General features: G+C 46.4%; 2 protein-coding genes across 2 annotated transcripts; one reads left to right on the forward strand and one right to left on the reverse strand.

Annotated features, from left to right (window-relative positions):
* Positions 1-14,358: 14,358 nt before the first annotated feature.
* Positions 14,359-17,335, forward strand: LOC127304404 (BTB/POZ domain-containing protein POB1-like). Its single transcript, XM_051335093.2, has 5 exons — positions 14,359-14,545; positions 15,529-15,647; positions 15,733-15,796; positions 16,208-16,487; positions 16,590-17,335. The coding sequence occupies exons 1-5, from the start codon at positions 14,359-14,361 to the stop codon at positions 17,203-17,205; spliced, it is 1,266 nt and encodes a 421-aa protein (XP_051191053.1). The 3' UTR covers positions 17,206-17,335.
* Positions 17,336-18,338: 1,003 nt separating this feature from the next.
* Positions 18,339-21,722, reverse strand: LOC127302923 (cytochrome b561, DM13 and DOMON domain-containing protein At5g54830). The gene has a single exon (XM_051333656.1). The coding sequence runs from the start codon at positions 21,446-21,448 to the stop codon at positions 18,791-18,793; it is 2,658 nt and encodes an 885-aa protein (XP_051189616.1). The 5' UTR covers positions 21,449-21,722; the 3' UTR covers positions 18,339-18,790.
* Positions 21,723-27,519: the final 5,797 nt, after the last annotated feature.

Here is a 27,519-nt window from a genome sequence, read left to right on the forward strand (position 1 = left end):
TCCCCTATCCCCTCTATGCCTAACTTATCTAGTGATCTAGGGGTTGATGATGCTAGTCTAAAAGTGAAACAAGAAATGCTAGAGTTTGATGATTTCATTCTTAACCTACAAGGTAACACTAAGAAGCATGTTTCTAGCCTCATGGTTCGTATAGCTCAACAAAGTGATATGCTTGAGAAAAAGGGTCAAATAGAGAGAGAAGACTCTCTTGAAATCCATGCTCTTAAAAATGCTCTTGAGGAAAGTCAAGAAACTATAGCTTCTCTTGAGGAGAGGCTAGAAACTCTTGAAGAGCCTCAAGATAAAATTAACAAGCTCACTAAAGCTAGAGATCTTGCTAGGGCTAAGTCTAAAGTGCTTAAAAAGGAAAAGGCCCAATTTGAGGTTGATCATGAGAAACTTGTGAAAGATCTAGATGAACTAGACAAAGCTCACAAAGCTTTGAAGAGTGAATTCACTCTCTTATCCAAGTCTTATGAGCAACTTCAAATTAGGCTTGCCTCTTATGATGTGCCTAGCTCCTCTACTCCTTCATGTGATCATGCAAATGTTATTGAGGAAAATGCTAGGTTGAAAGATGAACTTGCTAGGACCTCCTCTCCCCAAAGTAAACTTTCTTTGGATGATCTTTTGAGTAAGCAAAGATCAAACAATGGGAAGGAGGGACTTGGTTTTAATTCCAAGGCTAAAAAGGCAAACAAGAAAAAGACCAAGCCCGCACATGAGAAAGCTAATGGTGAACCCCGAAAGGGCAACACCATTAATGATGATGGTGCGGGAATAGATAATCCTCACTATGTTCTCTTTAAAGATTATTATGGTGATGTTTATGCTAAGTATGTTGGTCCATATGATGGTTATGTTGCTTGGTCTATTTGGGTCCCAAAGACCTCTTGTTGCTAACAAAAGAGGACCCATTGAAAAATGGGTACCTAAATCCAAGAATTGATCTCATGTAGGACTATGCCGCCGGAGGTTCAAAATGGGTACTTGATAGTGGATGTACAAGTCATATGACCGGCGGCAAGAACCTCGTCAAGGAGTTGAGGCCTAACATAAATGATATCACCGTCTCCTTTGGCGATAATTCTACATCCGAGGTATTGGGTTTTGGCAAGGTTGTGGTTGCACACAACATTACTCTTGTGGATGTCATGCTTGTCAAAACCCTTGGTTACAATTTGCTTTCCGTTTCCGCCCTTGGCAAGATGGGTTTCGCCGTCTTTATTGATAATGATATTGTGGTCCTCTTGTGGAGCAAGACTCTAAAAGTCGCATTCGTTGGGTATCGCGAACACAACTTGTATGTGGTGGACTTTTCGGGGACCACCACGTCAAGTGCGATGTGCCTATTCGGAAAGGCGGACGTGGGTTGGTTGTGGCATCGCCGCCTAGCCCATGTCAACATGAGAACTTTGCAAAGTCTTCACAAGGGGAACCATATTGTGGGACTAATGGAAAATGTGTCTTTTGCCAAAGATCGTGTTTGTAGGGCTTGTGTTGAAGGCAAAATGCATGACTCTCCGCATCCAAGCAAGACCATCATCTCTTCCAAGAGGATCTTGGAGCTCCTTCATGTGGATCTCTTTGGTCCCGTTACTCATGCAAGTCTTGGTGCGAAGAAACATTGCTTGGTGATTGTCGATGACTACTCAAGATACACTTGGGTTTACTTTCTCAAGACGAAAGATGAGACTCAACAAGTATTCATTGATTTTGCTACCGAGGTGCAACGCCAACACAACCTCCTCATTATGGCAATAAGAAGTGACAACGGCTCCGAGTTCAAGAACTACACACTCAATGATTTTCTTAGTGATGAGGGGATTCGTCATCAATATTCCGCTGCTTACACCCCTCAACAAAATGGTGTTGCGGAGAGGAAGAACCGGACTCTTATGGACATGGCAAGGTCTATGATGGCGGAGTATAAATCCCGCTATAACTTTTGGGCCGAAGCCATCTCCACCGCTTGTCACTCCTCCAACCGGCTCTATCTCCGCAAGGGCTTGAACAAGACTCCATATGAAATACTCACCGGGAACAAGCCTAATATCTCATACTTCAAGGTGTTCGGGTGTAAGTGTTTCTACAAAATCAAAGGGGTTCGTTTGTCTAAATTTGCTCCTAAAGCTTTGGAGGGTATATTTGTTGGTTACGGTGCCGAATCTCACACTTATAGAATCTTTGATGTATCCTCCGGGATTATCATTGAATCTTGTAGTGTGAAGTTCGAAGAAAATGATGGCTCCCAAGTGGGGCAAGTTGATGTTTGTGCAGGTGATGAAATACCTCAAGATGCCATAGTAAGAATGGGTGTGGGATTTTTCCGCCCCATTGAGGGACACGGTGTGGCATCTCGGGAAGGACTATGCTCTACCACGGTGGAGCCCTCATCTTCTCAACATCAACAAACCCCATCAAGTGAAGCAAATGATGCACCAACCCAAGAACAAGAACAAAACCCTCCCCCTTGTGTGCAAGATCAAGGACAAGATCAACCACGGATTCATGATGGATCCGATGAATATCCTTTCAACATTCTACTCTCACCGGATAATGTCCAAGATCAAGCACATGAGGATGAGCAACCTCAAGTACTTGAGGAAGCTCAAGTTGAAGGTCAAGACGGGGACCCAAATGATCAAGTTGATCAAGTGACACCTCCAAGGCCAAGAAGAACCAAGGAGGAGATCGAGGCCCGTCGTTTAGCAAGAAGAGATAGGACCCTTGAAATTCGTGGACACACTCATGATAAGGTCCTCGGTGATGTTCGAGCAAAAGTCTCCACAAGAAGGCAATTGGCTAACTTTAGCAATCATCATGCCTATATCTCCGTAGTGGAACCCAAGAAAGTGTTTGAAGCCCTTGAAGATTCGGATTGGGTGGAAGCTATGCATGAGGAACTCAACAACTTCAAGCGCAACAAAGTGTGGACCTTAGTAGAGAAGCCAAAGGAGTGCCGCAATGTTATAGGCACTAAATGGATATTCAAGAACAAGCAAGATGAGGTTGGAAATATTGTGAGGAACAAGGCAAGATTGGTGGCTCAAGGTTTCTCTCAAGTTGAAGGGATTGACTTTGGAGAGACCTATGCTCCCGTGGCTCGTCTTGAGTCCATCCGTATCCTTCTTGCTTATGCATCGCATCATAACTTTAAGTTACAACAAATGGATGTGAAAAGTGCTTTTCTTAATGGTCCTTTGCATGAAGAGGTGTATGTTAAGCAACTCCCCGGTTCGAGGATCTCAACTTTCCTAACCATGTCTACAAGCTTGATAAAGCACTTTATGGTCTCAAACAAGCTCCTAGAGCTTGGTATGAGCACCTTAAGGAATTGTTGGTAGACCGTGGGTTTGATGTTGGGCTAATCGACCCCACTCTTTTTACTAAGAGGGTCAATGGGGAGCTTTTCGTTTGCCAATTATATGTTGATGATATTATATTTGGCTCTACTAACAAAGCTTTCAATGATGAATTCTCAAAGCTTATGACCGATAGGTTTGAGATGTCTATGATGGGAGAGATGAAGTTTTTCCTTGGGTTTGAGATCAAGAAATTGAGAGAAGGAACCTTCATCAATCAAGCAAAATATCTCCAAGACATGCTCAAGAGGTTCAAGATGACCGAGATGAAGGGTGTTGCCACTCCTATGGTTACCAAATGTCATCTTGCACTTGATCCCAATGGTAAAGAGGTGGATCAAAAGGTATATCGCTCCATGATTGGATCCTTGCTTTACCTTTGTGCATCTAGACCGGACATAGTGTTGAGTGTAGGTGTGTGTGCAAGGTATCAAGCTTCTCCTAAGGAGAGCCACATGATAGCTCTCAAAAGGATCTTTCGATATTTGGTTGATACTCCAAGATATGGTATTTGGTACCCCAAAGGCTCAAGTTTTATTCTCAATGGGTACACCGATGCGGATTGGGCGGGTGACAAGGATGATAGGAAATCAACTTCCGGGGCTTGCCAATTCCTTGGTAGGTCCTTGGTGTGTTGGTCTTCTAAGAAGCAAAATTGCATATCTCTCTCCACCGCCGAAGCCGAATATGTTGCCGCCGCAAGTGGATGCACTCAATTGTTATGGATGAGGCAAACTTTAAAGGAATACGGTGTCATTTGTGACAAAGTGCCTCTATTATGTGACAATGAAAGTGCCATCAAGATTGCCTATAATCCGGTGCAACATTCAAGAACGAAGCATATTGAGATCCGGAATCATTTCATTAGGGATCATGTTGCCCGTGGTGATATTGAGCTTATCTATGTTCCTACCAAAGATCAACTTGCCGATATATTCACGAAGCCTCTTGATGAAGCAAGGTTCACTTATTTGAGGAATGAGCTAAATATCATCGATTCAAGGAGTATAGCTTGACCATCTTGCAAACACACCTTCGTCTCAAAACTTTATTTGGTTTAGATGTGGGCATGGAAATAGGGGGAGTGCGGTTTAAATTATTGAGCTATCCCTCCCCCCATAATGCCAACATTAAAGATTTCATTCTCGTTATATCATATGTTGATATGTGAGCTTAAATGATGAGTATTGGTTTGGACCCAAGATATATCTTCGCGGTGCCATACCATAACACTCATATATGGTGGCCTAGGCCACCACACTCTTCTTCATGAAGAGTTGGAGTTGTTTGGTTTTTCATTGGATTTTATTGACTTCTCCATGTTCTTATGGGAAATCACTCTAGTTTGGCCTTATTTGCTCATATCTTGCAAACTTGAGTGACCATGTACCATTAACAGTTTGTATCTTCTAAAACCTAAGCCTACTCTCTCCTATAAGCCATTTCCATCTTGCTCATTTGTCATGTTTGGTAAAAACTTGGAGTTTGAGGTTTTTCGGTCGGATGATCTAGGGTGCTCCATCTTATTGGTAAATTTGCACCTTATATGTGATGTGATACTTTATTACATCATATATGGGTGTTGCAAATAACCAACGAAAGATGGGCCGGATTCCCGGTGATTCTGGAATTTTCCAGAACCCCGGATAATCCGGCCCCAGGCGACCCCGGAATATCCGGCCCGGCCGGATTATCCGCCCTAAGCTAGGGCCGGATTATCCGGCCTGGGCAGATCTTGAAAGGGTTGAGTCGAGGGCGCAGGGGGCAAAACGGTTCAGACCTTCCCCCCCACGCGCCTCTCTCCTCTTTCTCCTCTCAAGGCCGCCGGATCTCCTCCTCCTCGCCGGAGACGCTCCGTCCGCCCCCTCTCGGAGTTCTTGGGTGGATCGGGTGCATCTCCTCCCTAGCTACCTTCTCCTCCAAGCGGTTTCCACAATGGATGTGGGTATGATTCACAATCTCTAACCCTAGATGTTGTGTTTTATATGTGCTATTTTCTTGGTGGAATTGGTGTCTAGTTGTTCCAAATCACGAGTAGTGTACTCCTCTTGCATGCTATGAGGCCAATCTAGTCTTAGACAAGTTTTTGATTGGAAATCTGCACATCTCGCAGGGCCGGATTATCCGCCCCCAGGGGACACCGGATTATCCGGCCTGGAGCTTCATCGCCGCTGCAGTTTTGCTTCAATCTATCATGTCTAGACTTGTACCAACTTATAGCATGTTTCTCGAGTATATTACTATATCTTACATGACTTATGAGCATTACCTTCTCTTTGCTTCCCGCCTTTTGCTTCTCACAGGTGGTGCTTCTCGGGGTGGTCGGAGACGCCAAAGGCATGATCGATCTAGTGACGAGTTTGCACCCAATGCACCTCGCAAGTCCGTCACCTCAAGGAGGAAGAACAAGGAAGTGAGGGAGAACTACAAGACCATGGATCCAGTGTCTTATTTTGCTATTCGCTTGAAGAACTGGTATGAAGATGTTCCAAGGGATGAAGAGATAGAGGGCAGGAGATTCTGGTGCATGGAGCAAGTGTTCATCTACAAGGACATCTATGAGCCTATGAAGAATCTGAGACCCATGCAAGCTATCAATGTGGACATCCTGGCTGAGAACAACCACTTTGAAGATGCTATCTGGGTTGCTGGAAGAATGGGCTTGAAAGATATCATGAAGATTCAATGTGACTATAGCCCAGAGTTGGTGAAGCAATTCTTTGCCACTTTGGCAATCAAGACCGATGAGGAACGCACTATGGAATGGATGTCTGGCTCCACTCACTGCACTGCCACTCTGCGCCGCTTTGCTGGTATTCTTGGAGTTCCTATTGATGAGGGTCGTCGTCTTCATGGACCACAACAGACTGACAAGAATGCTCTTGCGAATCTCTATACCTCAGCAGGAAGGATTGGTTATACTAAGGGGCTGCTCCTCATATACAGTCAGTTGCTCCGGTTCTTTCGGGCAACCATTTGCCCAAGTGGTGGTAATAATGATGCTATCCGGGGAGTCCTTGTGGATCTGATGCACCTCAGCTTTAAGTGTGCTCGCGATGGTAATGAGGTGCGGGACTACACTCTTGATATCATGGACTTTATCTTCCATGAGATCCGTGATGCCATGGTCTCCCGGACCACCATACCTTATGCCCCCTACATCCAGCTTCTCATCAACAACTCTATGTCTGTGAGTGAAGATTTGAGTGGGTATCCGTTGGTGAAGCACCATGTCAAGAAGGCCTACAAGCTTAAGCCAGTCTCTTCAGCTGTTCCTGCACCTGACTCTTTCATGCACGATGCTCGTTCTAGTGGTGTTGCTCCTGCTCGTCATCCTGATGTCCCGGCTATGAGGAAGGAAGTGACTCGGCTTAGTTGGTTTCAGCGTCACATCCTTTGCATGAACATTGAGATTCACAAGGAGAACTATGCTGCTAGCCGTGAGCGTTCTGAGATTAAGCATACTCAGGCGGTTATCCTACACAAGCTCAGTGGTGATCAAGGTCCCCCGCCTCAGCCTCCAGCTCACCAGGGTTACAGTGGATGGCACTCTGCACAGGTTCCATGGAGTGATCTTGATGATTGCCTTCACAGGTCCAACACCTCTCGTCGTTCTCCGGATGCTCCTGACACTGATGAGGAAGAAGAAGAAGAAGAAGAGGCGCAAGAGTCCGATGATGAGTGCTATGTGGTGTGAGACATTGGTATGGTTTTCGGATTTCTATTAGTTGAGATCAAGGATATTACATTATGTGTGATGCTATATCTCCGTATTATATATCTACACATGGGTATGACTTCTTACATCCTATCTCAACTTCATATGTGTCAATGTCTTTTGTTAGAGCTCATGTTGGATATCACTTGTGTTGAGGCACCATACTCCTATGTGTTGTGTATTTGTATTCAAATGCAAATTACTTATATGCACACATGTAGGGGGAGTGCCTCTATGTTTTGCCATCATGCTTGTCTCTATAGTGATTCTCTTGCAAATCCGTATATTGTCATCAAACACCAAAAAGGGGGAGATTGAAAGAACATCTCTCACATTATGTTTTGTGTGTTTGATGTCAATATATATGATACACTAATGTTTGTTTAAGTGGTACCGAGATTACATAGATATTTATTCATGTGTGTTGGATTTGATCGTCTGTCAAAAGGATTCAGAAAAAGTTGCCCAGGCCGGATAATCCGGGCCGGATATTGTTGAAATATCCGGCCCCCTGTTTTTGGCTAAGTCTTCGAGGAAATGAGGCTCTGTATGGGGGCCGGACATTTGCCCGGATAATGTCCCGGTATTGTACTAGGGCCGGATTATCCGGGCCGGATATTTTGGAAATATCCGGCCCCCCAGTTTTTGGCTAAGGACTGGAAGAAAAGCTTCTCTGGCTATGGGCCGGACATTTGGCCGGACAATGTCACACTTTTGCCCCGAAGACCGGATTATCCGGGGGGGGCGGATTATCCGGCCCTTACTTAGGCCGGATTATCCGGCCCCCCGGAAACAGCAACGGCTCCTTTTTGAGAGGGGGTATAAATACCCCCCCTTCTTCCTCCTTGGTTGCTTGCTCAATCATTGCACAAGAATTCTGCCAAGCCACCTCCATTAGAGCCACCTCAAGAAAGTCAAGATTTACAAGATCTCCTTCCTCCCCCAACCAAATCTCTTGATCTTTGGAGATTCGAAGGAGAAGACACCGATCTACATCCTCACCGAAGCGTTCTTCATTTCCCCCTCTCTTGTTTGAGGGATCTCATGCTAGTGTTCCTATTTGGTTCCCTAGTTGATTTGTGTTGATGTATTGTTGTTGATTGTTGTGTTGTAACAGATTTGGGAGCCTCCAATTAGGTTGTGGATGTGTGCCCCAAGAACCTTGTAAAGGCCCGGTTTCCGCCTCGAGGAAATCCCTTAGTGGAAGTGGGCTAGGCCTTCGTGGCGTTGCTCACCGGAGATCTGAGTGAAGCCTTCGTGGCTGTTGGTTTGGCTTTCGTAGCAACCACACTCCTCCAAACGTAGACGTACCTTCTTGCAAAGGAAGGGAACTACGTGAATCATCTCCGTGTCATCGCGTGCTCCACTCTCGGTTACCTCTATCCTATTCTATCTCTATATCTTGCTTAGTTGTTATCCTTGTCATATAGGTAAATTCACTTAGTTGCATATCTAGAGAATTTACCTTTTGTGTCAAGCCTAAATTGAAAAAGAACTAAAAATTGGTTAGCACCTATTCACCCCCCCCCCCCTCTAGGTGCGGCATACGATCCTTTCAACATCTCGTCGGTGACGACCTCCTGCTTGACGCGCTCGTCGACGGGCTCGTCCTTCACCGCGCCGCTTGGTCCTGCCTCGCCGTCGTCGGTGAGGTCCACCAGCGGCTTGCCGGAGTCGCGGATGGACAAGGCGATCGCCGCGTCGAGGTCGCCCCTCCTGGCGTCCTTGTCGTTCATGGACGCCAAGAACGCCGCCCGCAGACCTGGGCAGTCCTCGGGGTCGTCGCTGCTGGCGATGGCCGCTGCTGCCGCTCGTACTCCGCCAGCAGCGCCGCCTGCGACGCTTTCTCCGGCTCCTCCTTCACCTCCGGCTTCGGGATGAGGAGGGCGCCGCCGCGCCTCCCTTGCTGCCGCCGGCTGCCGCTGCCGCCACGCCTCGTGTTGACGGGCGTCGCCGTACGGCGCCGACCGGTAAGACGAGGACGGCGTCGATCGCGCCGGTCCTGAGGAAGAAGAGTGCGAGGAGGACGAGTACGTCGTCCTCCTCGGCTGCCATTGAGGAGACGGCGGCGGTGACGACGGCATCTCCAGCCTTGGAGCGCCGTTGCGGATGCCGCGGATGACGTTCTCGAGGGTGCGCCCCGGAACGCCCCAGAACAGGGCGCGGCCGTCCTTGTTCCAGCTATTGGGGCCGCCGACGAGCCCGTCGGTGCTGTGCATCTCGACATCGTACTTTGCCTGGAAGTACGCCGTCCACCAGGCGTTGTTGTTGTTGGCCGCCCACATCGGATCCAACCGCTCCTCGGCGGTGAGTTGAGCCCGATGGGCCTTGATTCCGTCCCTCCATTGGTCCGTGCGCGGCTTCGGCGGCGGCGGAACGCCAACGCCGTTCACGGCCATCCTCCAGGCGCCGCTGCTTGGCAGCCGCATGTCCGGCGGGACTGGATAGCGGGCGTTGTACAGCGTCCACGCCTCCGCCACGGTGAGGCTGCCGCGACCGAAGCCGTTCGCCGCGACGATCTTGCGGGAGGATGAGCTCGACATTTTTGGAGCGGCGAGGAGAAGATCTAGGAGGGGGGAGGTGGCGGCGACGAGATGGTTTGTGAGCGGTGAGAACTGCAGGGCGTCTTTAAACAGCGGCGGCAGCGGGTGGTTGCACGCAATAACGTCGGCGCGGACGGCCACGCGGCCATGCACGACGAGACGCGTCCCTGCGTCGCCTGGGAAAACAGGGACGCCATTAACGTCGTTTGACCAAAGGTAGGCGACGGGGTTTTAGCCTTCCGAGCCGCTGACGCGTCGGGCCCGCGTCGGTTCGCCTCGCTTTTCGTTGTGTCCGGCGTGCCCGGAGCGTCCCCTGTGGGACGGGGATGGGCTCGGGGCGCCGGACACCGTATGGGGGCGCGCCGGACAAAAATAGGCTTTGGGGGACGCGGCTGGAACGGTTTTTTTGTCCGCGTCTTCAAATCCCTTGCGCGGCTTTGACGCTGGAGATGCTCTAAAGCTCGAAGCGACCTCCCGCCAGACGAGCTTCTCCCGCGAACCAAGCTCGGCGCCGTCCTCCTCAAGCTCACCCCCCAGCCCGTCGTCAGGCCCAAAGCGTGCTCACTCTCCCGTGCAGATACCCTCATAATGCCCGTCCACTACAGCGCCGGTGGAGGAGGGCCGGTTGGGAGCGCCTGTCCATCGCGAGAACATTCTGGCCGGTCTCGCATCATCGCATGATCCAGATCGAGATCACCCGTCCTTTTTTCACGCGCTGCCGCTGACCCATGACGCCGCCTCATCCGGATCCTGGACGACAGATGGGAGTCGTCCATATCGCGGTGCGACGGAGCAACTCCATGGCATCCAGCCCTCCATGGTTGTGCAACCCTAGGTCACAACTGTGGCGCCGCTGCTACGTGCCTCCCTCGCGGCGTCGCCCAACATCCCTCTCCGACTTGAGCTGGGCTCCCAGTGCTCCTCCGCTGCCGCGCCGCGCGCTGCAGTTGCCCAGCCCGCAACCCTTCCATCCGTCGCCGGCCGGTGCACACCACTACGCCAGCGTGCCCGTGCCGCCGCATGGCAGGCCACCGTCGCACTGCATGCCAATACCACCAGCGTGCCCGCGCTGTCGCACTGCAGCACACCGTCGCGCTGGACGCCAACAGTCCCAACACGACCAGCATGCCCGTGCCGCCACACTACATGCCACCCACGCGAGTCAGTGCCCCCGTTGCCGCACTGTCGGGCACCACGCGTGATGCCGCCACCTCCGTACTGCCACGCCAGCCACAACGACTGTGACATGCTCACTTGCCCTCTGTGTTGAACACGTCGGCCACACAGTCCTGGACGACAGGATGCAAAGATTCAAGGTACTGAAATATCTGCGAGTCTCCCGATAACTCCAGAGTCCGCCCGAGCTGGGTTGCTCCCTTTATCGCTACCGCATCGAGCCACCAGTTCTCTGACCCCTTTTCGTATCTTCTTGTTGTATATTTCTGGTAATGGACTGGCAAAATACAAACACTGGCCCAGCCAACCACCCCATCCGTATGCAAACTAGCCTGAACATTCCACAGGGGAAACAGAAACTAATATTGTGGCAACTACCAACGCGTGCGTTAAATGGATGGACCCAGCTGGTACAGGATGGCAGCCACTGATCAGAGAAATTACTTCAGCGATTCAAAAGATCTTCCTCTTCTTGACTAGAGAGATGGAGACCCATTATGCAGGAGAGATGGAGATAGTACTTGATATAGTCGACGGGGGCAGTGGAGGGAGTCGGCGTTGTCGGCGGTGAGCTGGTGGTGACCCGAAACCATCAACGGCGAAGACGAATCGAACGCAGAGAAGAAGAGAGTAGGTGCGGCTTGAGTCCAGCGAAGGCAGGGAGGGGAAGCAGGCGGCGCGTCAATGGGAGCTGCGGCCAGGAGCAGCCGTGTACTGTAGCCCTAGCGGCTACCAAGGAGAGCTGGCTACTGGTTCAGTCGAAGCTGATCCATGGCTAGCAAGGAAGATGTGGAATGAGGAGGGACCTACGGGGGCAGCTGCAGATGGCCGGCGGGCCGGCGGCGGCAGCTACGGAGCTCGAGGCGGCAGCTCTTTTCTTCCCCTTTTCTCTTCAACGCAATGCTCCTGAGATTTTTCTGTTTCAGGATACTAATACTAGGCTTCTGAGATGGAATTGGTTTTCAAACTTCGTACAGGATAGGTGCTTAATTAATGTGTTAGCCCGTTCCTAAACAAAATCGGTCCATGATGTGCTAAGTGCGGATTTGAACCCGCCGGTACAGGTCTGAACTTAATTCTGCTACCGCCAGCCAACGAACTTCATTAAATTTTGTACGATTCCTCTCATGTATTGCAATCTTTACACGATATAACCTGGTAGATGAACCAGCTCATTAATTGCACTAGGATTCATCGCAGCCACTCGAACAACTCCATGATTACGGGTGTGAACCAGCCCGGGAGTGATTCGTCCGCATGCCCGAGTCTCCTGGTTATTCTATCTATGCTTAATATCTAAGCTTGCGTTGTTGCCAATTCAGATCAAAGAAATCTGTAAAGCTGAACCTGGATTTAGTGTTTAACTACCGGGCAACTTCGTATGCTGAATTCTATTTAGCTCTTAACACTGCATGTTTTACCTTGTTGTGATCGCAATGAAACCTGATCCTCTGACCCCTCAATCCTCATGAGCACCTATACAAAAACATTGTTCGGTAGTAAAGTTTTTATTTATATCTGCAAAGTGAGACCGTATCTTTGGTTTGGTACCATAAGAATCAGGTAACTCACTGACATGCTGAAACTGGATATTTAGCTTCAGATTTATCATTGTTGGAATTTGAAACTATGGTTCAGGAGGAGCAGCAGCTAATGCTCAATGTTTCTGCGAGCCCTGTTTGTCGGCACTGCATCGGTCATCTGACCAAAGTTGAGACAGACAAATATTCAATGACATAAGGAAACTGCAGATGTGCGTTTCAGAGTTGTATCTTCCATCACAAGCGAGTAAGTGGTCTTGAACTTATCAATTTTGGTTGCTTGGAATATTCTTTGTAGTTGCTAGAGCTATACCAGTTTCTATGTTTTTGTAGCCTCGAAGAGCTAATTCAATTTGAAGTAAACAATTATTTATCTTTCCAATAAATGTTATCCAGGTATTTAGTTCTTTTTGTATTGTTATTCATAGTACAACTGTTATGAACATTTCAAGAATTTTGTCACATGTCTCTACCAGTTATTTTAATTTTTTTAATTGTGTTATAACTCAACTTCATTTTCTTTTCAGAAAAGCACACCTCAAAGCTATGTGAATGCATTAATTTCCTTTGAATTGGTGTGGAGGTGAGTTGGGAATGTTTCTCTTGTTAATTTGATGGATATATGTACTGTTTTGGTAATGCAGACTTGCCAAACTGAAGTGCTGCAGGAAGAAAGGTGAATCTTTGTCATCTAAACTCAGTCACCAATCTGTGTTTGTGGAAATTGTACTGGCAACAAAACCATATTGGAGGAAGTGCTACAGGGCCAGTAATCGAGATTATAATAGAACCCTCCTTTTGTTGTGTACAGTTGATACTATTGCGTAACTTTTGAACATTTCCAAGGTTTGGATTTAATTGTTCATATTGTTGGACCTTTCCAAACGTAGGCGAGTGCATTGTCATTGAGGTGAATGAAAACATGCTACGACCTATGCAAATATTTTCTTACTACTGGCTTCTACTGAAGATGTCTTATTTTTCTTTGTCTTGCCAAGGTCACAAGCTATCTTCTGATATAGCCAGTCATATTTGAACATAAGTGATGTGGTTAATTTGGGGAACATGATGTTTTCCTATTTATAGTTGAAACGGTAGCATTGATTATTTCGTTTCTTATTCTGTTTCAGGCATCAAACGAAAAAAAAAAACTTGGAGCTTGTTTCATTTCGAATGGTACTTGTGGGTGATCTTTTTCTTGCAGAATGATAATGGTAGGGCTTAGATCTTTTGCAGAGAGCAAGCGCCCACCCAAGTGCCAAAGAAACTACCTGTTATCCTCTGAGTTGGGCAGAATGAAGCGATCCAAGCCAAAGCAAGTACAGGATGAGTTGCACCATGGGAGAGGCAATAAAATGGCAATTTATTTCAGACTTCATTCCTGAACAGACGAAAAGATACTTTTCAGTAATCATCAGAATGCATAGATATTGCATACTTCCAATGCACTATCGATAGTTTGCCAGTGTTGTCCTGTTGTTTCCAAAAAAAAATTGCCATGTACCTTCGTAACGTTTGCAGCTGCACTAAATCTTTTCCCGTTATTACATTTTCAAAGACTCAGAATTGTACAATTCTGTATAATGTAGAATTCAATTGATAAAATGGGGCACCAAATTTTTGTAGGCCAAGATGGGCACTGCGATGCATCTGAATTCTTAGAAGCCATGTTTATTTGTTATAAAACGTGGGTTGATTAAATTTATGCGAGTCAACACGTTCATTGGGTGCGGAAGATATGAGACGTGCGTTGCACGTGCAAACTTACTAGTTTCAAGAAAGAAACAAAGTTTACATGATAAAATGGGAAGAATTTTTTCTTAGGGCCAAATAAGGAAGCTGATTTTAAGCCCGTGTCAAATAAGGAATTTTCTCAATGGCTCTCTCGGTCCAAGGCTGAGCGCAGCATAGTAATCGTTAGGTTTACCCACTTTTCTCTTTTCTTCCGCCGCCGCCGCCACCGCTAGCTAGGGTTACGGCCACAGACACATCCACAGGTGGTAAGGGGCGCTGGCATGGCCGCAAGCGACGCGCCCATGGGGGCGGAGGAGCCGGAGATGCACGCTGGATTCGAGTTCGCCTTCGACAACGAGGCCTTCTCCGACAAGGTGCTACGGATAGAGGTCATCGACAGCAGATACGATGCGACTCAGTTTGGCGCTGATGCCGCCAGCCGCAAGCGCCGCCGCGAGGAGGCCGAAGGTACCATTAGCCATTAGTATATGGTCACTAGTGAGTATATTGGTAGATTCTCTCTAGGTATCACACTGATCCCAATCTATGTACGTCCGTACATGCATCGAAGTACCCCCCCCCCCCCCCCGGTCACATATTTTGCGAGATAAAACGAGAAGAATCGTAGGCGCGATTTGTAGGGAACTTTCTGGCTTAGATGGGGATTTCAGTTACTTTTGTCTCTTTGTTATTGGATTTGTTGTGGCTGGGAAATAGAGAAGCAACATTATATAGAGTAGACTTTTTATTCTTCGATTTCAAGGTGTTATGGTGTCCTCTAAACTGCATTTCAAGTTCTCAGACATGCATTTTTCCTTAGATTTGCAGTTACTTTGTTTGTTAAGGAATTGTGACTAGCGAAAGAAGAAGCAAAATTATATAGAAAGGATTTTTGTATTCTTAAATTACGATCGATTTCGAGATGATGTGGTTTACACTAAACTCTATTCTAAGTTCTCTTAAATATATTTTTTTATCTCAGATGAATCGAATACCAAATATTCAAAAGAAGGAATTGACAAATTCATATAAGTTGTCCATACGTCCAAATCCAGCAGATTTGTAGTCACATATTTGGATGTAGCAGTGGTTTTCAAATTGCATCGTGCTCTTATTATTCAATCTGAGATTTGCCACTGGACGATGAGTTGAAATAATTTGTATGTGGGTCCGTGCGCTGTTGGGATACATAAATGTTATGGGTAGGTATGTATGATTCGTGTACTCTGTTTGTTAGATTAAAGGAACGAGCTGATCAATTATCACATCTTTCACAAGAAGTATGACGGTAACATTTATGCTACTCAATGACATATCCAGTTTTAGCATAGAAAACATGATGCTCTAAATATTTTTAACGGAAAAAAATTGTCTAGTAATTTTGTTGTGTGCCTTTTTCTCATCAAGTTTTGCATGGTTCTCCGTATTTATCTAACCTTGGGATTTTGCAGGTGATAATGGAGAAGGTATCAACTCTTCTTGTAGTGTGATGGGTACTCCAGTTCTACGATTCAAGACCATGTATGTCAATTCGGCGATTCTTGCTTCAAAAAGTCCTTTCTTTTTCAAGGTATTCTGACAATCTTCTGAAATACATTTGTTCCATACTCGCTAATCAGTTGACTCAACTTTCTGATAACCTTCATGTTTCTTAGCTTTTCTCCAATGGTATGAAAGAATCTGGTCAAAGTCAGGCATCAGTTAGAATTACTGATTCAGGTAACTCAACAGTACAATATTTTTTGAACTATTGATGTTATAACAAATTATTCTAATTTGCTACTGTAACTGTATTGTTGATTTCCTTATGTATGAAAGAATCTGGTCAAAGAGAGGCCTGTTTCCGAGTTTCCTGCAACTGCCACACTTTTATACTTTTGTAATGAGTTATTTATTCTCATTTCCCCTACAGACTTGTCCAACCAAATGGTTATGTTCACGTGAATCAAAAGTTTCACAATTGATCATTGAAAGTCAGCCGCCATACTTAAATAATCATCTATACATAAAAAAGAGCTACATCTTTTCTTTTGCACTCCTTTATTTATATACTCCTTGTTACCGTCTGATATCTGTTGAACTATTTCTTAATTCTTATGCCTCCTTGCTTTCATTTCTTACTTGGAACAGATGAAAATTCTTTCATGGAGCTTTTACACTTTATGTATAGTGGGAAATTGACACAAACAGCTGATCCCGCTCTTCTGGTTGATATCCTTATGGCTGCTGACAAATTTGAGGTTGTTTCTTGCATGAAGCTTTGTGGTCAGCGCCTCATAACCATGCCTATGACCCTCGAATCTGCAGTGCTGTGCCTAGATCTCCCAAGTTCTGTTTCAAATGCAGCTGACCTGGAAGAGGCAGCAAAGCAATACCTTGCTGAAAAATACAAGGAATTCCTGTCAACAAAGTAAGTGACCTCTGTGGGATTGTGATGGCTCTTTTTAGGAAACATGTTGGACATTGTTGTCACAAAATCATTATCATGCTGGACTGTTTTGTCTCATTTCAGGTTCCAAGATGAACTGATGAGGATCCCTCTTGCTGGGATTGTAGCCATCTTATCAAGATATGACCTGGGGGTCGCATCTGACGTAGCCGTCTATGACTTCATGCTTAGGTGGGCATTTTGGCAGTACCCAAATTCAGAAGAAAGGTACAAGATCTTAAGTTCACGTTTACTACCGCTAGTGCCGCTAATGCGAGTAAAGAACGGTGTCATGAAAGGTGTTGTGCCGGACTGTGTATTTGGCATCTATCTAATGCGTGAGCGGTGCTCTAAGCTCTTACTGTCAAAAACTGAATACTTTCAAAAGTTCAGTTTCATGGGGCATGTCTTTTCCCTCTCGGCACACTGTAACATGGACTCGTACAACTGTTTTGGTCTCTTATTGGAGATGCTAGAAGACAAGGGGCCAGTGAGAGGGACAATAGATTGTAGTTTTCAGATAAAGACAAGACCGTCCCTGGAGTTTGTCACCAGGTACAAGTGCACTTACACTGATAGTAGGAAGGATGTGGAATGCAGGGATCTCTTTGGTGTTCCCTGGTCAGAGTTCATTGCTGATGACAGCCCTTTCTTCATTGACGACATACTGAATCTGCAAGTTCACATGAAGATGGCGTAGAAGCCCTTGTGATCGTGCATTAGCCGCTTGTTATTCTATTTAGATGCATTCACTAGCTTGATGTGCCTTGCTCAAGCCTCTTTTTTTGTTCATTTGAAGTATGTATGAAGAATCCTGAACCGGGATGCTCTTGTTATCTGCTAGAGTTTCCATTGCTGCCTTTTGGTGATTGGACTGTAACACTAAGTGTTCGTGTTCTGCTATGTAGAGGATGTGATGAACTGTTAATATGCAATTCACCGTAAGGTAGCTGACATGTATTGTTGATGACATTCTTTCATCCGTGTCACCGTAAGGTAGCGCGCCAACCGAGCACTGTGGCGGGAAGGCGGAGGCACCTGGCGCTGACGCCGTGCAACCCGGACCTTGGCGCCAGCCACGGGGGTGTCGGGGAAGACCGGTGCTGGCTCCAAGCCGGCGAGGCCGGGGGTCGCAGGTCCCATGGGCGAGGTGGGAATAGAGCCCAGGGACTGTGTGTAACAGACCAGGCCCAGCGACCTTGGCGACACAGTCAGGCAGACCTCCATGCCCACACTAGCAGAGGAGTCCTGGGGGAGGTTGGAGCCGTACTGCATAATGGGCATCACGAAGGACTCCACCGTGTCGAACCGACGGTCACAAACCCCAGTGCCCCCCAACTTAGCCGGAGCACTCCTAGCGAGGATGCCCGACACCGCACGCGCCAGGGTCGATTGACCCCAGGGAGAGGAACCGGGGCAACTGGCGTGGCCACTGGGAAGGAACCGGGTCAACTGGGGTGTGTTTGTATCTGACCCTTGGAAATACAGATTGATGGTCTATGCTATCTACTCATCTGTAAGAGGCTGAAGCCGCACTTCCTTTACACCAGAAGGCATAGACTCCGAACTACTGGCAGACTGTCAGGATACAAAAAATCAACCAAATATGAAATATAAGCCCCTGTTCATTCGCCATTCTCTAGGTATTAGCAAGTGTTTGCTCAGCTCTCTTTTTGTGATTGGAATGTAGCATGCGCACATAGAATTTGGTGCAAAAGAAAGCCTGACATGGGCAAAACCATTTTTACCAGTCAGTACATGATTATATCTTCAAAGTCATGTAGTTACCAGTAAACACATTGAAGATGTTCCAGTAATAATCATGGACCTGATAAAAAAAATCTATCACCCTGAGCACATGCAACACAGTCTTTTGCCTTTCTGAAATCTCAAAATGAATAGGAATATATTGTACGCTATCCCACTATGATACATAATTCCTCCCCCTTGAATGCTTTGCTCAGTTAATGATGCCGCAGATGCAGACCGGCACCTCAAAATCTGATTGCAAAAGAATCACTCTAGATAATGTAACAAATTGTGCCTGTCTATTGTAAAAGATGTACACTATACAAAATGTGATGCAAGGAATCAAGACATAATTTGGAGGTCCTGTGTGGAGAGCCTGCACCCAATCAGCCATGGTACAGACAACCGTGAGAAGTCCCAGCTTCTTACGGGGCAGAAACTTGCCATGCATATGGATGTCATCCGTATGATTGAAAACAGGAACTGGTGTGTTTGTATCTGATATTGGGAAATACATATTGATCTATGCTATTTACTTATCTGGTAAGAGGCTCAAGCTGCACCTCCATTACACCAGATGGCCTAGATTCTGAACTCCTGGCAGAGCTGTCAGGATGCAAAAGATCAACCGTATCATCTTCCTCAGTGTTACCTAGTACCCAATGCCCTTTGACGCTTCGGTCGCTACCTCTGCGTTTGACTTCTTTATATTCCAAGGACAGAGCTACAACTATAACTGAAAGCACCCACAACATCAAGGCCCAAGTGAGTCCCTCTGCATTCTCACTGTCGTACCTATGGCCTAAATGCTTCATTCCTGTGAAAAGCGCCACGACCCCAACGATAATTGCTGACCTGCCCGTGATAACATGTAGGTACTCCCAGAGGACACGGTTCCGGGGTGGCACCTCCCCGTTAGCTGGTCGCTTGGGCCGGAAATAGGCGTTCAAAGGCTGAAAACCTGCCAGCAGTAGAGCTGCTACACCAAACTTGACATGCACTGAGCTGACGTAAAAACCCCGGAGCTCGGCTGCAGCGAAAAGGACGCCAAGGAACATTATAGCAATCCCAGAGTACTGCAGATAGACGTGTATCTGGTACCACCCATCTCCTTTCAAGCTCTTCAAATACCTGGCAGACAGTATTCCACCAGGAAGCAAGATGCCCCAGGCCACAAACATCATGAATCCATGAACAGCCAGAACAGGCCGCAAGTCCTGTTCTGCCTCAGCTGAACCTCTCAATAAGAGAACCCGTATGGGGCGACTGCTTGTAACTGAATGCATATTACTGTCTGTCAGATCATCTCCCGACCAGCTTGCACCCATGGCCCAAACAACCTTAAGGGGTGTGGTTGGATCAATGATATTCTTGCACTCTACCCTTCCAGTACACAAAGGCTTAAGAGGACGAGTAAACTCAAATGTAATAATGCCATCTTCTGATTTACACCTAACATAGGTTAAATTTTCAGGTGTTTCGTGTATACCTGTTGCACTCTTTCCATCAATCCAGTAAGTCTTGACTCTCCCAACTCCATCATTGCCTACCCAGCCAACATAGGCATAAGTGTTGACCATCCCACTCCCGAACCCGACAGCAAGGTACCCGCTTTTCTTCTCACCTCGAGCTGCTATAGATATAGAGTCAGCGGACAGAGTCCAAAACAGAGTAACCTGCTGATCATCCAATAGGACACTGCTGTTATACATGTCACTGAGGCCTCCATCAACCACTTGAACTTTCCACCCCATCTTTGCTTCGTACAACGACTGGTAGTAGACCAGATCAGGCGTATTCCTATCAGGCAGCCAAACCAGATCCATGGGGGTTGCTGGCACACCATGACTACCAGGGCCACCGGCATATATGACCTCGGTTTTATTCCGCAAAGTGGCATTTCCACCAATGGGGTCTGAAGTGATATACAGCGCCACATCATGCCCAGCCTGCACCGAGAAGTGAACCGGCACGCCCCTCTCGACCGTCAGCAGCGGCGCCTCCTTCTTGTTGATGTAGATAACCTTGTCAGGGTTCGGCGGGTTCGGGTAGCGCAGCGCTGCAGCGGATGTCACGACCAGCGGCGTCTTCCCATCCGCGATAATCCTGTCCTGGTCCTGCTTATTCTCGGCATCCAACGGTCCAAGGCAGCTGTCCACCGCCTCCGACAAATTGACCCTCATGAGCCCAAAGGTTCCGTCCCTCGGCCCCCCGTGGTTCTGCGGGAGGTAGTGCGGCCGCAGAGTGTCCGGCGGCCGCAGCTTGCCGATGGCCCAGACCACGGCCATCTCCTCCGCGGCGCCAACCGGCACGTCGTACTTGGCATCCCCGCTGTCCAGCTTCCTCCGATACCTGACGAAGGACACGCCGTCCCGCCGGTGCCCGTAAACCAGCGTGGAATCGTTGCTGCCGCCGTCGTAGGCGGTGTCGGGGCACACGCCGGACACCGGCGAGTCGTCCTTCCCCATGCTGCACTCGCTGTAGTCGGTGATGTAGTAGTCCTCGGCGAACGGCATGCCTTCCTCGGTGAACCCCGCGACGACGACATCGGAGCGGACCATGGCCGGGGAGTTGGCCTTGGGGTCCGCCCACCCGAACGCCATGTAGTACTCGGAGCCCACGGCGGCCTCGAGGCCGATCTCGACCGAGCTGGATGTGGCGTTGAGCGTCCAGCGCAGGCGGTAGGCGTCGGTGAGCTGCAGGCAGTTGTCGAACATGGTGGGCGCGGGGAAAGCGAGGGTGGTGGTGTTGGTGGAGGAGTTGGAGGCGGGGAGGAAGACGTGGCCGAGGTCGGAGGAGGCGTCGGGGTCGAAGAGCGCGAGGAGGGGCGGGAGCGGGGCGGAGAAGGGGAGGCTGAGCGTGGCGTTGCGGAAGGTGGAGTTGAGCGGGAGCGGGGAGAAGGGGCGGCCGGCGGCGAGGTCGGCGAGGGAGGCGCCGGCGGCGGCCCAGAAGCGCGCGGAGGGGGAGGCGGCGAGCAGGTCGAAGCGGGTGAGCTGGAGCGCGCAGGCGCCCGACGGGTCGAGGCGCACCGTGCCGCGCAGCTGGTGCTGCAGCATGGTGAGGTCCGCGGAGAAGCCGGCCGTCAGGTTGGTGTGCCGGCACTTGGCCGCCGCCGACGCGGCCGCGGCCAGCACGGCCAGGACGGCCACCGCGAGCGCGAGGCGGGCGAGGAGGGGAGCTGCGGCGGGGGCCATGGCCTCGTGGCGTGCCGCGTGGCCCGCGCGGCGGCGGATCGAGATCTGGGCCGGCGAGGGAGGGATCTGGGCGGGGCTGGAGTGGGAGTTGGGTTTGGGAGCGCGAGCACCAAGATGGTGGCGTGCGTGGGAGGCGAGTATACCGGTGGCGGCGGCGGCGGCGGATATTCGCAGGGATGCGACCGCCGCACTTTGGTGGTGGTGCGACTGCGGCGGTGGTGGCGACTGGTGCGGTGCTGGTAGGGAAGCACAAGCGGCGGGGCTGCCTTCAAGTGCTACTAATGTATCAGTTTGGCACTTCTGCCTATTTTTCGATAATGGGTGTTTTATTATTTAATTAAGCAATTACACCGTGCCTCTACATAATCAGGATGCACACAGCCGTTCAAAGAGTCTCATAAATCTCAAAGTAAACAACAATAGAGGCGAATTACATATCAATCATGAGCAATTGTAGAACGTCTAAGATGATATATGTGGCCCAATCCATAATTTCTTCCCCTTAAGTTCATTTTGTATAATATTCTTGCAATAATCAGGAATCCGGTTACTTGTATACCTTGTAACTAAACTTTTGTTTTTATGAATTGGTAGTACATCTAACGTATTTTGTCAAATTACGAAAAAGGTCGGTGCCCGACCAAATGGAAGTATTCAAAATATGAGCTATGTGATTTTAGTTGGTTTATTTTGTATTCACAAATGTCAGCTGTGTGATTTTATTGGTCCAGGACCCCACATGTAAATCCCATAAGAGGTTGTTAAAGCCAAAACAACCATACTATTTTACTAAATCACTGTTGTATAGTAAACTTTGTCAAATATACTATTGCGGTAAATGTGGCATACGAAGGTGTGTTATCTTCTCTCATCACAAATAAAAACGATATTTTGTCAAATCTAAACTAAAATGTGGCAATTTTTAAAATCCGTTGAAGAGTAATTCTTCGTGGATATTGGTTTTTGAAAAAAAAATGTTAACATTACTTGTCACTGGAATATGCACCGGGTACACTGAAGTAATCTTATTTTATCATTGAAAGTTCTAGATTTCAAAGGCTTGAAATTTATTCTTAGCATGTGAATGTGTGATGGCGTCCGAAGGAAGGACGATGAGAAAATGATAGGATGTCATTTTGTTAAAGCCAAACTAAACATGGTATTATGTTAAATCGCACCAATAGTAATTCTTTGTGAATGCAGGATTTTAGTTAAAAATATACACATATGTCTTTCATGTGACAAAATAACGGACACATTGAAGTCACGACATTTTGATAAAAAGTTTAGATTCCAAACATTTGGAATTTCTTATAGGACATGATGGGAGCTATGTTGTGCGGTATGAGGACATGAGCGGTGAGGGAGGGGAATGGAGGAAGAATAAGAATAAGAAGAAATGAAAAGAAGATGAAAAGGGGAGAAAATACTTCACCATCGCATACCACATTGATGTCACGAGCAGAGGCAAAGGGAAGGAAGGTGTCGAAGAGGTAGCAACACCAAGAAGGAAGAAGATTCATACGAGGAGAGTTTATTCTTTCAAGAGTTTGGCACAAGGACTCGTGTATTACTTCGGGACTTTTGCATATTTATGCCACATTTAATTTCTTCCCCTTACGTTCATTTTGTATAATCCTCTTGCGATAATCAGGAATCCGGTTACTTGTATACCTTCTAACCAAACTCTTGTTTTTATGAATTGGCGGTACATCTACCGTATTTTGTCAAATTACGAAAAAGGTTGAAGCCCAACGATATGGAAGTATTCAAAATATGAGCTATGTGATTTTACTTGGTTTATTTTGTATTCGCAAATGTGAGTTGTATGATTTTAGTGGTCCGGGACCCCACATGTAAATCCCATAAAAGGATGTTAAAGACAAAATAACCATACTATTGTACTAAATCACTCTTGTATAGTAAACTTTGGCAAATATACTGATGCGATAAATCTGGCATATGAAGGTGTGTTATTTTCTCGTCATAAATAAAAGCGATATTTCGTCAAATCTAAACTAAAATGTGACAATTTTTAAATTCGTTGAAGTGAAATTTTTCATGGATATTGGTTTGTGAAAACAAAAATGGTAACACTACTTGCCACTGGAATATGCACCGGGCACACTGAAGTAACCTTATTCTATCATTGAAAGTTCTAGATTTCAAAGGCTTGCAATTTATTCTTAGCATGTGAATGTGTGATGGCATTTGAAGGAAGGACGAGGAGAAAATAATAGGATGCCATTTTGTTAAAGCCAAACTAAACATGGTCTATCATTGAAAGTTCTAGATTTCAAAGGCTTGCAATGTGATGGCATCTGAAGGAAGGACGAGGAGAAAATAATAGGTTGCCATTTTGTTAAAGCCAAACTAAACATGGTACTATGTTAAATCGCAACAATAGTAATTCTTTGTGAATGCAGGATTTTAGTTAAAAATATCCACGTATGTCTTTCATGTGACAAAATAACGGACACACTGAAGTCACGAAATTTTGATAAAAAATTAGATTCCAAACATTTTGAATTTCTTATAGGACATGACATAAGCTATGTTGTGCGGTATGCGTAGATGAGCGGTGGGGGAGGGGGATGGAGGAAGAAAATAAAGTACTTCGCCATCCCAGACAACGATGATGCCCCAAGCATAGACAAAAAGAAGAAAGGGGGCGAAGAGGTGGCAACACCAATGAGGAAGAAGATTGATCAGAGAAGTTTATTCTTTGAAGAGTTTGGCACAAGGACCTGTATTAGTTTGGCACTTTTGCCAATTTATACCACATTTAATTTCTTACCTTAAGTTCATTTTGTTTTCTCCTCTTGTCATAATCATGAATCATTTGGTTACTTGTATACATTGTAATTAAAATCTTGTTTTTATGAATTGAAAATGCACATGTGAATTTTCCAAATGAAGAAAAAGGTAGGAGCCATGCAATAGGATGGTATTCAAAATGTGAGTTATGTGATTTTAATTGGTTTATTTCGTATTCACAAATGTGAGTTGTGTGATTTTAGTAGGTTTATTTTTGTGCGTGTGTGGAATTTCCATGGTTGTAGAATCATCTGATTGCTTGTTGTAGTTGTTAAAAGGCCCATTGCTTCGTTCGAGGGTAAATGAGTTGATGTCTCGAAGTTTATGAAAATTCCCTATGCATGTTTTGTTCTAGCATTAGACTTACAATATTTTACCACCTCCACCGTGACTAGCTGACAAGTCTAGAACAATGAGCAACCCCACAAGAACAACGAAAGTTACATCAATGGTGTTATCGTGAGAGATGTAAAACTGATCATAGGAGGACAAGCGGGCAAACAGTTTCAACACAGTACCAAGAATAGGTTCAACAATCCTGCCTACACTTTGGGGCATGCTTAACGGACGCTTTTTCACATGTACTGATCAACATAGTAGAATCAATTACAAGCATGTCCAAGCCAACAAATGCATCAGATATCCACGTCAGTTGGTCCTGTCACCCCAGCCACGGGTGTCAGACCTTCCTCTCTCTTGATCTGTCTCAACAGATGGAACTATGGAACTTGTATTAGTTCCTAGTACCAAAAAACAACAACTTTAACTTGTACCTTGATACGTCTCCAACGTATCTATAATTTCTGATGTTCCATGCTAGTTTTATGATAATACCTACATGTTTTCCTCACACTTCATAATGATTTTATGCATTTTCCGGAACTAACCTATTAACAAGATGCCGAAGTGCCAGTTCCTGTTTTCTGCTATTTTTGGTTCCAGAAAGGCTGTTCGGGCAATATTCTCGGAATTCGACGAAACAAAGGCCAAATATCTTAATTCACCGAGACGGACCAGAACACCGAAGGGGAGCCGGAGAGGAGGCCCAGGGCCTCCAAACCATAGGCTCGCGCGGCCTAGAGTGGGGGCGCGCCGCCCTATGGGGTGGGCCCCCCAGGCACCTCCTTGCGCCGCCTCTTCGCCTATAAAATCCGTCGAGACCTAAAACCCCTATACGAATTGACGAAACTCCAGAAAGACTCCAGGGACGCCGCCGCCATCGCGAAACTCCGTTTCGGGGGACAGAAGTCTCTGTTCAAGCACGCCGTCGGGACGGGGAATTGCCCCCGGAGTCATCTACATCGACATCACCATCATCTTTATCGCCGTTGCTGTCTCCCATGATGAGGAGGGAGTAGTTCTCCCCCGAGGCTAAGGACACTACCGGTAGCTATGTGGTTCATCTCTCTCTACCATGTGATCTTTATGTGATCATGAGCTTTGTATCACTATTAATCTATGTGCTACTCTAGTGATGTTATTAAAGTAGTCTATTCCTCCTCCATGATGTAATGTTGACAGTGTGTGCATCATGTAGTACTTGGCGTAGGTTATGATTGTAATCTCTTGTAGATTATGAAGTTAACTATTACTATGATAGTATTGATGCGATCTATTCCCCCTTTCATAGCTATTGTTGACAGTGTGTATGCTATGTTAGTACTCGGTCTAAATTGCAACGGTCTATTATGCACTCTAGAGGTTACTTTAATATGAACTCCGGATGTTGTGGAGCTTGTTTACTCCGGCTTGAGGTGTGCTTTTGTAGCCCTACACAATGAATGGTGTTTGTTATCCAACAAGAGAGTGTAGAGTAGTTTTATTATGTGATCATTGTTGAGAGTGTCCACTAGTGAAAGTAGGATCCCTAGGCCTTGTTTCCAAATATCGAATCTCCGTTTATTTACTGTTCTGTTGCATGTTCGCTTACTGCCATCTTTATTTCAGATTACAGTTACTACTTATAATCATCCATATTACTTGTATTTCACTATCTCTTCGCCGAACTAGTGCACCTATACATCTGACAAGTGTACTAGGTGTGTTGGGGACACAAGAGACTGCTTGTATCGTAATTGCAGGGTTGCTTGAGAGGGATATCTTTGACCTCTACCTCCCTGAGTTCGATAAATCTTGGGTGATTCACTTAAGGGAAACTTGCTGCTATTCTACAAACCTCTGCTCTTGGAGGCCCAACACTGTCTACAGGAATAGAAGCGTGCGTAGACATCAAGCTATTTTCTGGCGCCGTTGCCGGGGAGGTATGGTAAAAGGTATTCACATCCTCCGACTACTAAGCTATTTCCTAGCACTGTTGCCGGTTTGAGAGTGCTCGAAGTTATTTCCTTTAAATCTTGGAATTATATCTTTGTGTTTCTTGTTTTTATTTTTCACTAGTTAGGCATAATGGAAAACAACAGTGAGCTTTTTAATCTATTTCCTGAGTTAAGACATGAATTGTTTGATGCGAAAATTAAAAAACCTATGGAACCTTATTTGCATGCTAGTAGCAATGTTATTAGTATGAACGCAATTACTGCTAATGCTATGGAAAAGTCTAAGCTTGGGGAAGCTAGTTTTTATGATCTTTTTAGCTTCCCATCTTTAGGGGAGAAAATTTTCTCTGATAATACTTTATCTCCCATATGCGATAACTCTAATGATGCTTGTGATATTTTAAATCCACCTACTGAAAGTATTCCTTTCAAGATACCCATGAAAATTATTGAACGTGTTATGGATAACCGCTATAAAGGGGATGGAATTGTCCATCCTGGAGATCATTTACTGTTTTTGCATGAATTATGCGGGTTATTGAAGTGTGCAGGTATCTCTATGGATGAAGCGAGGAAGAAACTATTCTCTATGTCGTTGTAAAGCGGCGCATTGGTATAAATTGCTGAAGAATAGGCATTCTCTTGATTGGGAGGATATTATGCCTCTATTTTATTCTAAATTCCATCCTCCAAGTGAAATTCACAAAGACCGAAACCGCATATATAATTTCTGGTCTCATGATGGAGAGAGTATTGCCCAAGCATGGGGGAGATTGAAGTCTTTAATGCTCAAATGCCCCATTCATGAGCTTCCTGGTAATATCATCATTGATAATTTCTATGCAAGACTTTCTTTTCAAGATAAAACCTTGTTGGATACTACTTGTTCTGGATCATTCACGCGCAATAAAGAAGAGTTTAAATGGGACCTTCTTGATCGGATTCAGGAGAACGCTGAAGATTGGGAGAACGACAAAG

The sequence above is a fragment of the Lolium perenne genome, chromosome 5, assembly GCF_019359855.2.
Source record: "Lolium perenne isolate Kyuss_39 chromosome 5, Kyuss_2.0, whole genome shotgun sequence".
Lineage (NCBI taxonomy): Eukaryota > Viridiplantae > Streptophyta > Magnoliopsida > Poales > Poaceae > Lolium > Lolium perenne.